A 14,000-nucleotide genomic window follows, 5' to 3' on the forward strand; every position below is an offset into this window, starting at 1 on the left:
TTTATGAATGAGTTAAAGCTGTTACCCGATTTCTGTGTTCATTTCATCTTTTTGTTTGTTTCTTTTGGAGTGGGGACAAAGTTATGTCTTTCTGTTTCTAATATAATAATGAACATGGCATATATGCTCACTTAATCCTTACAAGTGAATTATTTTTATAAAGTAAGAATTTCCCGCTACTTATGCTGTATTATTAGATAGTACTTTTTCAAAATGTAGAGGAGATAAATAAATCTGATCAACTGTAGCTTCATAGAAATGGCTTATTAAAGAAACCTTTAAAATGACTTTCTCTTGCCTGAAGTAAAATGACTTGTGAGATCCTGGCAGAGATGTTTTTAAGGTCCATATATCTTCAACTTAGGGAAAGTGTTAATTGAAATAGAAAAATCTTTTATTCACAAATCTTTTATTCATTTTTTGCTAAGTACTATACAATTAGACAAAAAGCTACTATTTTGTCTCATGATGACAATCTTACCATGTACGTAGGGTATTTCTGAATAAAAGTCATGTATATAATAAAAGTGATAAAGATGTATGCAAGAATGGTGTAGTACAGGCAACATTAATTCTTCATATTGATCCAAATACAGGTAATTTTTATTATCGTTTCTAATTATAACTTATTTTGTTATAGCTATCACATTGTTTTATAACATACAAAAAAGTGTAATTATACAAAGGCCTCACTTTACAAATGTAAATACAGTTTTGGTTTGGTGTATATTGGATACAATGGTCTTCCTTAAGCCTAAACACAGAAACAAAAGCATGTATTATAAGAGAAAGTCTAAGATGGGAAGTGATAAAATGGGTATTGAGTAGAGCTTTGTTAAAATTTAGCTGGTATCCTTGTAAAATTTCCATGTATTCATTAAATTATATTATGTCATGCTTATTGTTAGGAGCTGACTTGAAGTTTTAAGTTTTGCATTCAAAGAGTTGTCACATTCTGGTTACTGCAGTTGAAAGATTTAGATATTTTTATTCTTTTTTTGTGTAAATATTTATGTGGATATTAAATTGAGGTGGTTCAGTGTGTAGAGTCAGGATTTTATGTATATTAGGGTACATTTTATTTCCATTGCAAAAGGTAGAACTGCTTTTGAGTCACAGGTCATTCTTTTTGTTGTGGATGCTACAAAATAATGTTCAGAATGCTAGCTCTTCTGTTCCTGTTTCACAGCCTTTGAAGCACACTTTGCTCGTATAGCCCTTAAGATGGGTTTATCAGTCTCTTTATTTAGCATCGGTAAGTATTGGTTAATTATCAACAAAAAAACTATAGCTATGAAACAAAAGGGACCGTTCCTTCTCTCATTCTAGTAGAGGTGTCCCAGAAGACTTAGTGTAGTTTTTTAACTCAAGAGTTATATATGTTACAAATGTTTGAAAGCACCATTGAAAGTTCAGTTGCTTCAATTTCTTCTATTCTTATTTAGTTTTTGTGAATTCTGAATGATACTTTAATTTCAGCTTTTTAATTGGATCCTGCTAAAAGTGACAAATAGAATGAAGTAAATAATTAAATTAAAAATGTATTCAGCTGGGCACTGTGGTACATGCCTTTAATACCAGGGACTGGGGAGGCTGAGGCAGGAGGATCAGAAGTTTGAGGTCAGTCTCAGCAACTTGGCAAGACTGTCTCAAAATAAAATATAAGGGCTGGGGATTAGTTCAGTGGTAAAGTGCCCCTGGGTTCAATCCCTGGTACCAAAAAAACAATATCATTAACAACAACATTATTTAAAACAAAATTGACCAAATTACCAAAACAGCAACAACAATAACAATGACAACATTATTCAAAACAAAATTGACCAAATTATATTGATATAGTTTTTGCATGTACAAATATGTAACAATGAATCATACTATTGTGAATGATCATAATGAACCAATTAATTTTTTTTGAATTACTAAAAATTGAATGTATTATTTAGACTTGTTTGTTTGATGTTTTACTTGGGTAACAGATCATTCTCTAAATCACCTTGTGAAATAACCTACTTCTTAGTTTTAGGCACACACATAGATTATCCTTTTTTAGAAAAACTCAAACCTTACTACACAGTTAACTATTACAGTATTATTGTTATATAACTTCTGAAAAGTTCAGGTTTGAAGCAAAGGTGGGTTGGAGGTTTGGAACCTGTTGAAGCCAGCTTATCTTGTTATAGGAAATGAGATCTGACCACCTTTTAATTTAAATTAAACACCATTCTTTTGAATGGTCCTTAATAAAAATTTTATAATGTGAAAAGATAAGTAAACTTTCAAACATAATCATTATGTTAAATTTCGTGAGAATTAATTCTGATAGTTTCACTTTGTCCTGTATTGCCTTTTTTTTTTAAACACAGCAAGTCAAGTTCATTATAAATTCAAGGAAGGGTTTGGTTAAGCACAATAGCCTATAAGCTCCTTGCTATTAACATCAAGACTCAGGCATGCACTGTGGAATTGGAACTTCAGAGAGCTAGCAAGATAGTATTTATTCAAATAATAGGATCTCTACCAGTGACAGATCTTTTGAAACCCATTTAAAATTGGTGAATTAATTCTAAATTTTAAAGCCTTAATCATTTTGAAAGCAGTTAAAACAATTAAAATAAATATTTGGAGTAGAATTCTCATTTGAATGAATTTTTATGCTTAGTTTTATTTTCAGTAAGAGTCAGATTTTGAAAGCCCTATTAATATCAACAGTTGAGAGAAATGATGATATAATGCTATTGGTAAGAAAAATTTCTTTATTTTCTGTGATTTAAAAATTGAATTGTTTAGAAAATACACCAGCAAACTATCATAGTTATACTTTGTTTAGTATATTTTAAAAGTTTGCTATTCTTCAAGTAAGAATCTAATTAGATATATGATAGAATGGTGTTTAATGTGTATCCTGATAAGCACTGTTTAAAATATTTTAGGATATTTTATGTAATTCTTTATTTTTATGGAGTCATTGATAATTTTTATGTACATGTACATGTTTTTAAAATCTTAATATGCATTTATAATATACCTATGTTTTAAATAAGTAGTGGTACAGTTGTCTCATTGAAGTTTTCTAAAAGATTATGTAAAACGTGAATTCTTGACAATTTCCTATCATGTATGTATAATATGCTTAAAGTGAATAATTGGTTCTTAGAGCAAATTTAATATTTAAATTCTTTTTAGCACTTTTACTTTGGCAAAATTTGATAAGACTTAAGAATTTTGTCTTAAAAAGCAACTGAATTCTGGAGAAATAATACTCGTGAAATGAGTGATAATTATAATATGGTCAGTAATTGTATTTAGAAAAGTATTAAAATAAGATTGCTAAGGCTGTAAATTGTGGTAGCTCATTTAAAATAATTGTATTTCTTGGTAGGTTTTTTTTTTAACTATTGAAGATGAGAATACAGTTATGCTGCACTAAGGTGAACTCATTCAACATATTTAGAGAAAGTTTTAAAATATAAATACATAAGCTTAATGAAAACATTGAATTTTAGTGGCATTTCATTTTCTAAAATGGTGAAAACCATGTTTATTTATCTACTGGTGAGGAGGTTATTGTAATGAATTAAGACAGATAATGCCTGGAATGTAGCAGATTGAGCAGTAGATTTGGGACTCCATAGGCAGATTTCTCAAGATTTATGTCCCCTTATGCCAGGAATAAATGTCTTCAAAAAATTTTGTTTTCTACCTGAAAACTTCACTAGGTAGCTTTTGTTTTACTTATTAAAAAAAAAAAAAAAGCACTTTTGTTATGGGCAAATTCTACATGCTAAAATGTAGAAAGATTGGTATAATGAACTCTCATGTACCTATTCAGTTTTTAACTCAAATTTAGCAGTTGTCATTTTATGACAACTTTAATCTCTAAAGATGAGTTTTTTTATTTAAATTTTTTTTTTATTTGGAAGCAACAGAAAAGTTGGTGTATTTAATGTAAAGTTGTTCACAAAGCTCCTTGATTAGCCTTCTCATATCTGCAGATTCTGTTAGAGAATTTGTCTCTCTTCATATTCCTGGGTAAATTTGGATCTTCCCCAGCTCTTTGTCTTTTAGATGTGTCTCTCTAGAAATTATTAATTTTAATGAATCTAAAAAGATCATCTTTGGACTTCATCACCTTTTCTCTATTTTTGGTTTTTATTTTATTGATTTCTTCTCTGAACCATCCTTCCCTTTTAATGCTTACTTACTCTCTCTCCTCTACTGTTTATTATGGTGGTAGTTGTTGGCCGAGATCATGACCTTTCTTCAGACATTGGAATTTGTTGTTATAAATTTCCTCTAAGTACTATTTTAGTGGCATTCCGCAGATTTTGGCATGTTACACCTTCATTTTAATTCAGTTCAACATACTTTGTATTTTCTACTTTAATTTCTTTGGCCTGTGGGTTTTTAGAATTTTCAAATTGTCTTTTCCTGTTATGGTTTCTAATTTAATTACATCATGTTAAGTACATGCTTTGTATGACTTGAATCTTTTTTATGTTCTAGAATGTGGCCTTTCTCTGTAAATGCTTTGTGTATGTTAAAAGAATGTATATTGTGCTGTAGTTGTGTAGAGTTTTATGTAAATGTCAGGTCCACTTGATTGTTGTTTAAATCTTATATGTTCTGTTTTTGTAATTTACTATCAGTTATTGAGAGGAGTATTAGGAAAATCTACAATAATTCTGAATCTTTTCTTACAGTTTTATCTGGTCTTGCTTCAGATATTTTGAAGGTCTTAAGTGCATACATTTTTAGGATCATTATTTTATCTCCATGAATTGACCCCTTTTTCATTTCAAAAGACTACAATAATCACTCCAGATTAAAAAAAAATTAGTTGTAGATGACTGGAATACCTTTTATTTTATTTATTTATATTTTATGTGGTGCTGAGAATTGAACCCTGTGCCTCACATGTGCTAGGTGAGTGCTCTACCACTGAGCCACAACTCCAGCACCAGATTTGTTTTTAAATGTATTGGCATATTGTATCTTACTTTCTTTTACTTTTAACTTTCTTGTGCCTTTATATTTAAAATGCATTTCTAGGACTGGGATGTGGCATTTGCCTAATAAGTGTGAGACCCTGGGTTCAATCTAACACTGCACCACCACCACCAACAACAACAACAAAAAAACCAGGTTTCTTTTTTTTTTTTCTTCTATGTTTATTTTAATTTTTATTTATTTATTTTTTTAGTCATACATGACAGTAGAATGCATTTTGATCTATAATTCATACATGGAATGTACATACATCAATCATATTGTCCGTTCTGTTCTGCTGCCCTACTCCTCCCCTCCTCTTCTATCCTTTCTCTCTATCCAATCTAATGTGACACTTTTTTTCTTTTTCTCATTACAACATCATGTATGTAATCTGTATAGCAATGAGGTTCTCCTTCCATCTTCTGTGCAACTCCCCTTCTCCCTCTTTTCTCCTCCCACCTACCTCTCTTCCCTATTTAGTAGTAGTCTTCTTCTCATGCTCTTCCTCCCTATCCCGTTTTGAGTCACCCCCCTTATATCAGAGAAGACATTTGGCATTTGTTTTTTTAGGGATTGGCTAACTTCACTTAGCATAATCTGCTCTAATGCCATCCATTTGCCTGCAAATGCCATGATTTTATTATTAAAAAAAACCAGGTTTCTTGTAGGCAGAATATGGTTAGTTAGGTTAAGGCTGTTTGGTCAAGTGAGGTTTTTTTTTTTTTGAACATTTTGACTATATGTAGTATTTGGGTTTATTTTGACAAAATCATACTTGCAAGCAATTTTATTGCAGTCCCCATTCTTCCCCCTTTTCCTCTTCCCCATCCTACTCTCTTCTAAATTTCTAAATATATGTGAATATAACATGATTTTGTTAAATTCATTTCATTTTTCTTCCCTTTTTTCTTTGCTCCTCCCTCATTCTCATTCTTCTCTACCAATCTTCCCTGTATCTTTACGGTATTCAGTCCCCACCCCCCCTCAGCCACACCTTCTTTCCGTGATTTTCTGAGCCCTGGCTTTCAATTGCATGTTTCTTTTTATGGTTCCATTTGATCATCTTTGTTGGTTTTTTGGCTATGAGTCTTTGTTTTATTTTAGTGCCCAGCTTAGCGTTTATAGTATACATTTTTAATTTACCACAATCTACTTTCAAGTGATAATAAACTTTTTGGTATATTCTGTGAGCATTTTATAATAGTATAGTTGTTTCTCCTCTTCTTCTTTGTGCTGTTGTAATGTCTATTTACCTACATAGTTACCTGTAAGATATTTTTTCTGGGCATAGCATTCTCTTAGTGGTTTCACTATTTGGAAGCTACTGCTTTGACAGATTCTATCTTATATAGGACTATAATGTACCCATTTAAAAAAAAAAACAGTCATGTTGTGGTAATTTTCATTTGCATTGTTTTGGACAAGAAGGATAACATCTTATTTGTCTTGTTATTAACATGTCTATTCTCCTATAATTAGATGATTTTTTTTCCCCATGACTCTTTTGGGAGAAGTTTGACATTACTTCTTAATGTTTCTTTAGTACTTTATTAGTTGAACTTCTTGGCTCTGTTGGTTTGTAGTTTTCATCTAATGTGAAAAAATTTGACCATTACATTATACATTTTTGGGTCCACCCCTCTTCTTACATGTATATTAGCATGCTTCTGCCCCACAGCTTAGTAATGCTGTGGGGTTTATTTTCCCCTCTTATCTTTTTTCTCTTCATTTTTATTTTTGAATAGTTTCCACTATAATGTCTTCAAGCTCATTAATTCTTTTTTTCTTCTGCAGTAATCTAATCTGCTGTTGATCTCATCTAGTGCATTTTCCATCTTGAACATTGAACTTTTTTATTTGCAGTTTAATTTTGTTCTTTCTTTATTCTTTGGGGGCAGTACTGGGGATCAAACCCAGCACATGATAGGCAAATGCTCTAACCACTTAGCTACATTGCTAGCCATTTTAAAATTTGAAACAGGGTTTTCCTAAGTTGTGTATGCTGGCCTCAAATTTGTATCCCTCTTGTAACCTCACAAGTAGCTGAATTACAGGTGCGCATCACCATACCTGCTTGGTTCTTATTTTATGTCTTTGATGTCTACTTTACATGTTCTGCCTTGCTTCTCTGAATATATAGAATACAGTGACAATAGTTGTTTTAATATTCTTGTTTAGATTCTAACTTTGTCAGTTTTGGGTCCTTTTTTGGTCATTGAATTTCTCATTATTGGTTGACTTTTTTTTTCTAATGACTTTTAAGTTGCGTTTCAGTTCAGTGCCAAACATTATGATTTAATGATGCAAATATTACTGAACTTTGTTCTGTTAGTTTAACTTGGAAACAGTTTTATTCTTTCATGCTTATTATTTTCTTTTTTAAAATTTCATTTCAGGTCTTATTTTTAAGCTTTATTAGGCAGGAATAGAGCAGTTTTTGTTCAGGGCTAATTTTATCCCAGTATTGTAGCAAAAATCTTTGAATACTCTTCCCTCGGTTACTTTTTCTTTTTATTGAGGATGGAACTCAGGGGCACTTAACCACTGAGGCATATTCTCAGTTCTTTTTGTATTTTATTTAGAGACAGGGTCTCACTGAGTTTCTTAGGGCCTCACTAAGTCGTTGAGGCTGGCTTTGAACTTGACATCTTCTTGCCTCAGCCTCCCCAGCCTCTGGGATTTCAGGCATGCACAACCACTTGGCCTCATTTACTTGTTTTTTTTTTTTTTTTTAAGCTGTTGATAGAACTTTAATGTTATTTATTTATATGTGGTGCTGAGAATTGAACCCAGTGCCTCACAAATGCTAGGCATGCGCTCTACCACTGAGCTACAACTGCAGCCCCCTTATTTACTTTTTGACCAGTGAGGTTTTCCTTTCTGGTTGGTGGGAATGGGTACTATTCCCATCCCTGAATGAGCAGTGGTTTCCCCCCCTTAGTCACTTTGAGTTGTTCTTGTTCTGGCCTTTGGTAGTTTTCCTTATAAGCTCTGAACAGTCCTTAGCTGAAGACTAGAGTTGGGGGAATCAACCATCTTGCCAATCTTTGGAGTTCTTTCTTTGTACAGATCTGTCTTTTTTTAGAGATGTGACCTATAAATTGAGTTCCTTTGATGCCTCCCCAGACTCCCAGCTTTATCTCACTGTTCTCTTTGGTTTCCTTGTCCTCCCTTTTTGTGGATAAACTCTTCTCAGTTAATAAACTGGAACAATCGTAGAGCTCACCTTGTTTATCATTTCCCTTCATTGTCCAATGCCCAGTTCATTGAAAACCATTATATAGTTTGTCCATTTTCTTGTTGCTGTTTTAGGCAGTTGGGCAAATCTGATCCTTGCTTTCCATCTTGGTTGAAAACCAAAGTCTCTCTATGTAAAAAAATTCAATTCCTTTCCTCAGGAAACATATAAAGGTGGTGGAAGTGGGAAATGAGGATCAAAATTGGCTATCAAAAATGACCCCAGGAGGACCCCGTCCTAGTACAGTATCCTTTAGTGAGAACAGTGTTGGAAGAGAGGGCTTTTGCCTTATCCTTTGAAGGTTGACATGTGTGATATTGGACTATACCCTACACATTTAGATAGTGACTATTGATCTTTTTCACAGGGAAAAGAAGTTGGGCTCACTTAATCTTTCCATGGTCTACAGCAGCAGGCATAGACTTTGAGAATAACTGCCACTTCAGGTCATATTGATTTGATGGGTCACTGTTACCATAGTGGAACACCTTTAGTAGTATGTTTTAGGGGCCACACAGTGTCCTAGATTGAGAAGAAATTCTTAACTGAATTGCCAAAAGAGTTTTGTGTAATTATGTGACTTTGGAGAAGTTGGACCTTTACAATGTCTCCTTTTCTAGTGTGGCACCAGGTCTGATATTTTTATTATTTGATTAATGAGGTTTCAACAGTTGTATTAGGGGATTATTTTAAAATTCTGCATTTGGCTTTTATTTGGCAATTTGTTATAAGAAACAAATAACTTCTGTTATCTTAGTACAAATGTCTTCCTCAGGTCTTTTATTCAGACAGGTGCTTTTGAGTTCCTGACATGTGTCAAACCTGCTTTATAATGAATAGAGTAGTAGTCAAATATAGAATCTGAAATGTGGGGGTGGGAAATAGTCCCACTGTGTTCTGTAAAGATGAGCCTGGATGCTAAAGAGCTTTTGTTTCTGTTTATCAGTTTGTACCATATTATGAGTTAAAACTTATATTTAAATATAACTGATCTCTGTGGGGGTTTGCTTCCAGGATTCCTGTCAGATACCAAAATATGAGAATGCTCAAATCCTTATATCAAATAGTGTTTTATCAATTAAATGGGAAAAGTATCTGCATTTAACCCATGCATATTCTCTTGTATACCTCATATCATGTCTAGATCACTTATAATAGCTAACACAGTACAGATGTTATATAAATAGTTGTTATGCTGTATTGTTTAATGAATAATGATTCAAAGTCTGTACATGTTCAGTACAGATCCAATTTTTTTCTCAAGTATTTTTGATGCTATTGTTGTAATTAGCAATGGTAATTTTAGCAATGATAGGTAAGCCATGTTAATAATAGCTAGAGGGTTTTGTAACCATGGGATACAGAAAACGTGTAGCTGTATATCTAACATTTGATTTGTAAATAAATGGAAAAATGTATCAGTAGGCTCAGTGAGTTTTCTTGCCTGACAAGTTTCATGGATAGTCAGAAATAATCACAAGTTTGCTTAGTAGACTTGGATTCTGACAGGGGAGTCAACTGAGTGCTTTCCAGTAGGAATATGGCTACCCTAGCAGTTGACTCTTGGCCAGTGATTCCCATTTGTGTAATAGATGCCCAGCAAATATTTGTTAGGTAATTAATAACCTGTGAAAAGTTTTGGGTAGGTTTTAAAATTGGTACATTACTTCACAATAGTTTAAGAAATAAAATTTAGTTCTGTGAAGTATTTTAGCTCAAGGTGGTTAAAGTAGGCTACTTTCCTGAATCTAGGGGATGAACTTTTGCTTTTATTTATTTACTTATTTCCTTATTTATTTCTTGCACTACTGGGGATTAAATCCAACGTTTAATGCATGCTAGGTAACTTTACTCTGCCACGGAGGTACATCCCTAGTTCTGTTTCTGGGGATTGCACAAAGAAGATTCTGTGTAATTGCTCTCTGAATTTTAGTTCTGTACCATGAGCATAAATTAACTAATGACATACTGAATTTGATGATGTTAAATAAGGCAGGTTCACAAACTGAAATACCATTGGAACTGTCATTAGAACCAGCTAGCATTTTAATGACTAGGAGATCAGATGAACTTTAATGCATGTATTACAAGAAATCTCCCATCAGCAGGTGTTCATCATTGCTTTGGAGGTATTTAAATTCTTTCAAAGTATTTTAGAACGTTTTTTTTGGGGGGGTGGGGGGAGGTGTACCAGAAATTGAACCCAGGGGCGCTTAATCACTGAGCCACATCCCTCTTTCTTATTTTTTTTTTTTTTTTTTAATTTTTAGACAGGGTCTCACTAATTTCCTTAAGGCCTTGATAAATTGCTGCGGCTAGCCTTGAACTTGCAGTGCCGCCTGAGCCACTCAGATTATAAGCATGCACACTGTGCCTGGCTTTTATAGAATGCTTTGATGGTATAGTAGAAACTTGATAAAGTCTACTAAGATTAAAAATAGTTCACTGACATTCTTTTCTTTCTTTCCATCAGTTCTTCAGTTGTTGTGAAGCATAAGACCTTTCAAACCACTGTAGATATGGACAAAGAAGAAAGGAAGACTATCAACCAGGGTCAAGAAGATGAAATGGTAACCACCTTTCATAATTTACTTGTGAAATATGAAGAAGTAATCTCTTCCATTTATTATTCTAAGGAGTAGAAAAGTACAGTTATGAAACAAATCTAAATCAGTGAGTTTCTCTCCTCATCATGTTCTTCAGTTGGTATTATGTAATATCTATATTTGTTGTTTTCAGTATAATTCCTTTTTTTTTTTTAACCTGTGAGCTGCTCAAACTTGGGAAAAGAAGTATGCTTTTACATTTGGTGATTTGATTTGGTACATTAACTAATGTTTAAATATGACTCCAAATGAAGATTTGTAATTTTGATTTTAAAATTTAAAAATCAACTTCATAAAAACAAAACAAACAGAAAAACCCAACTTTAGCTGCATGTGGTGGTGCACGCCTAAAATCCCAGTGGCTTGGGAGGATCGAGAGTTCAAAACTAGCCTCAGCAATTTAGTGAGGCCTTGAGTAACTTAGTGAGACCCTGTCTCAAAATAAAAAATAAAAAGGTCTGGGAATGTGGCTTAGTGGTTAAGCGCCCTTGGGTTCAGTCCCTGATACCCCAAAACAAACAAACAAAAAACCCAAACCAAAACAAAACAATTTTTCATGCTGGAGACATAACAGCTCAATTGTAGAGCTCTTGCTTAATGTGCAAGCGCTCTACAATTGAGCTGTTATCCCCAAGTTCAATCCCGGCACCACAAACAAAACAGAACAAAAAATGAACTTCTCAACTCTTTGGTGAAGTGCAAGTGGAAATATGCCAGATAAGATATAAATTTTTCTATTATGTGTAAATTTCAGATAATCAAGAAATAAACCTTTAGTATTACATATACCCAGAATGTTGCATGGGACCAGCAAAGTTATTTGTTGCTTATTTGAAATTTTAAGTGTAAATAGGTCCTCAGCATTTTAATTTGCTATGCCTGGCAACCTCTGTGTATGTGTGCATTTGTGTTTCTGTTTTAATGGTAATATTTAAAATAATTTTAGTCAGGGGTCTAGTTTATCCAATTACAGTGTTACTGAGACATCAAATTACTTGGGAAAAAATTAAAACCCACATTATCTAGATGCAGTGTGATATTCTGGATTATGTCCTGGAATAGGAATAAGATGTTAGTGGAAAAACTTGAAATTCTAATATTGAGTTTAGTTAATAGTAATGTAGCAGTGTTAATCTTTTGGTTTTGACAGATGTATCAAGATGTTAACATTAGGGTGAAGTTGACACAGAAACTCTCATTTTTGTAACTTTTCTGTAAATAAACTACCTCATAACTGTGAATTCTTGAAGAATTATTAAGACTTATAAAAATTATAATAAAAATGGGAGTTCATAACCCACTTGAATCAAAGTGTGAAATATGATATGTCAAAAACTATGTAATGTTTTGAACAACCAACAATAAAAATTAAAGAAAAAAAATTATAATAAAATATACTTACTATGAATATACTGTGTCAGTGGAAAAGAACTTATTAAACATCAAATACCATACCATAAATTATAAATAGCCAATTTAACTTTAAAATTAGTTAATTTTATTCGTAAACTTGTCAAGAACAAAATATAAATTATTGATTGAGAAAATATTTACTATTTATGTGACAAAATATGTGCTTGGGATGAAAAAGCATTTTTTAATTCATTTGTCTGCTGTATAATTTGATAATTAATCATCTGATCATTGTGTCCATACAGGAGATTTATGGTTATAATTTGTGTCGCTGGAAGCTTGCCATAGTTTCTTTAGGAGTGATTTGTACTGGTGGGTTTCTTCTCCTCCTCCTATACTGGATGCCTGAGTGGCGGGTGAAAGCAACTTGTAAAAGAGCTGCAGTTAAAGAATGTGAAGTGGTGCTGCTGAGGACTACTGTAAGTCCATATATTGACTGATAGCTGCTTATTTGAGGAATAAAATAATGGTTTTGTATTTACTTTGTTCAAAACCATGCACGAATGGAACATTAGGGGGAGGTGCCAGAATATAATGAATTTTGAGTATGGTATTTCTAAAGTATCTGTGTTTAAAGTGAATATTATTAGAGTGATTAGAATTTAAAGGAATCTTTAAAATGGTCAGGTTTCTCCCCTTCTTTTATAGCTCTTGATGCCCCAAGAGATTAGAAACTAGTCTGACCCTTTAGGACTCTCTTGGCTGTTTCTCATTTAGTAGGCCAGCTGCTTATCTACTGTGTGATGCTGCTTTATCTCAGACTATTTTGGTTGGTTTGTTTGTTTTTATCTTAATTTGAAGCATTTTAAAAAAGGTTTTAGTTTCTAATGCTCATGTACAGATGCGTGAGTAGATTAAGGAATTAGTTGTGATATTTCATGGAGTATATTGATGTTTGTACTGGTGAAATGTGTCATAAAATTTGTGAGCAATGAAATATACTTCATGTTTGAATTTATTCATCTTCTTGCAGTTTAACATTTAGTGAACAGGAAATTATGTTTTTTTGCCAGGTACCATGGTGCATACACATAATCCTGGCAACTTGGGAGGCTGAGGCAGGAGGATTGCAAGTTTCAGGGCAGCCTCAGGAATTTAGTTAGACTTTCAGAAACTTAGTAAGACCCCCATCTCAAATAAAAAGAACTGGGGATATAGCTCAGCAAAACATCCCTGGGTTCTATCCCTAGTACCAATAAATAATAAGTAATGAAAGAAAGAAACAGACAGATTAAAAAAAAGCCTGGGGATATTGCTCAATGTTGAAACAGCTCTGGGTTCAATCCCCAGCATGGGGTTGGGACCATTTGGGTTGGGGAAGCAGGAGGAGAAATTATGCTTTCTTAATTAGAGGTGAGTAAGTATGTACAAAATGGAAATTAAAAACACAGGCAGTCATACAATATACATAATTGACTCTTTTTCCCCTTTTTTTTTAAGGATGAATTCAGAATGTGGTTTTGTGCAAAAATTCGTTTTCTTTCTCTGGAAAATCATCCATTTTCAAATCCAAAATCTGTAACTGATAAGATTTCAAATGGCCATGCAGTTCATTTAACTGAGAATCCTGTTGAAGAGAATAGTCATGAGATGAGTAAATATTCACAGACTCAGACACAACAGGTACTGTGATCTAGTGTCCAAATTTCTTTATAAACTAGAATTGTGAATATTTTGTGCTATCATATGTAACTTATAGGATACATATTTTGGGTTTACTGTTATTGCTTGAGATAAATTTATATGCATAT

The 14,000-nt window shown here is 32.9% G+C and overlaps 1 protein-coding gene across 1 annotated transcript in view; it reads left to right on the forward strand.

Moving 5' to 3' along the window:
- Atp13a3 (ATPase 13A3) overlaps positions 1-14,000 on the forward strand; it is a 76,174-nt gene that overhangs the window by 10,208 nt on the left and 51,966 nt on the right. The window contains exons 2-4 of the mRNA XM_046457881.2: positions 10,704-10,800; positions 12,495-12,668; positions 13,690-13,872. Of these exons, the coding sequence (XP_046313837.2) occupies positions 10,704-10,800; positions 12,495-12,668; positions 13,690-13,872 (454 nt within the window). The remainder of the gene's footprint in view (positions 1-10,703; positions 10,801-12,494; positions 12,669-13,689; positions 13,873-14,000) is intronic.

Source organism: Marmota monax, unplaced genomic scaffold (genome assembly GCF_021218885.2).
Source record: "Marmota monax isolate L192 unplaced genomic scaffold, Marmota_monax_Labrador192_F-V1.1 WCK01_AAM20220418_F8-fsc00052, whole genome shotgun sequence".
Classification (NCBI taxonomy): domain Eukaryota; kingdom Metazoa; phylum Chordata; class Mammalia; order Rodentia; family Sciuridae; genus Marmota; species Marmota monax.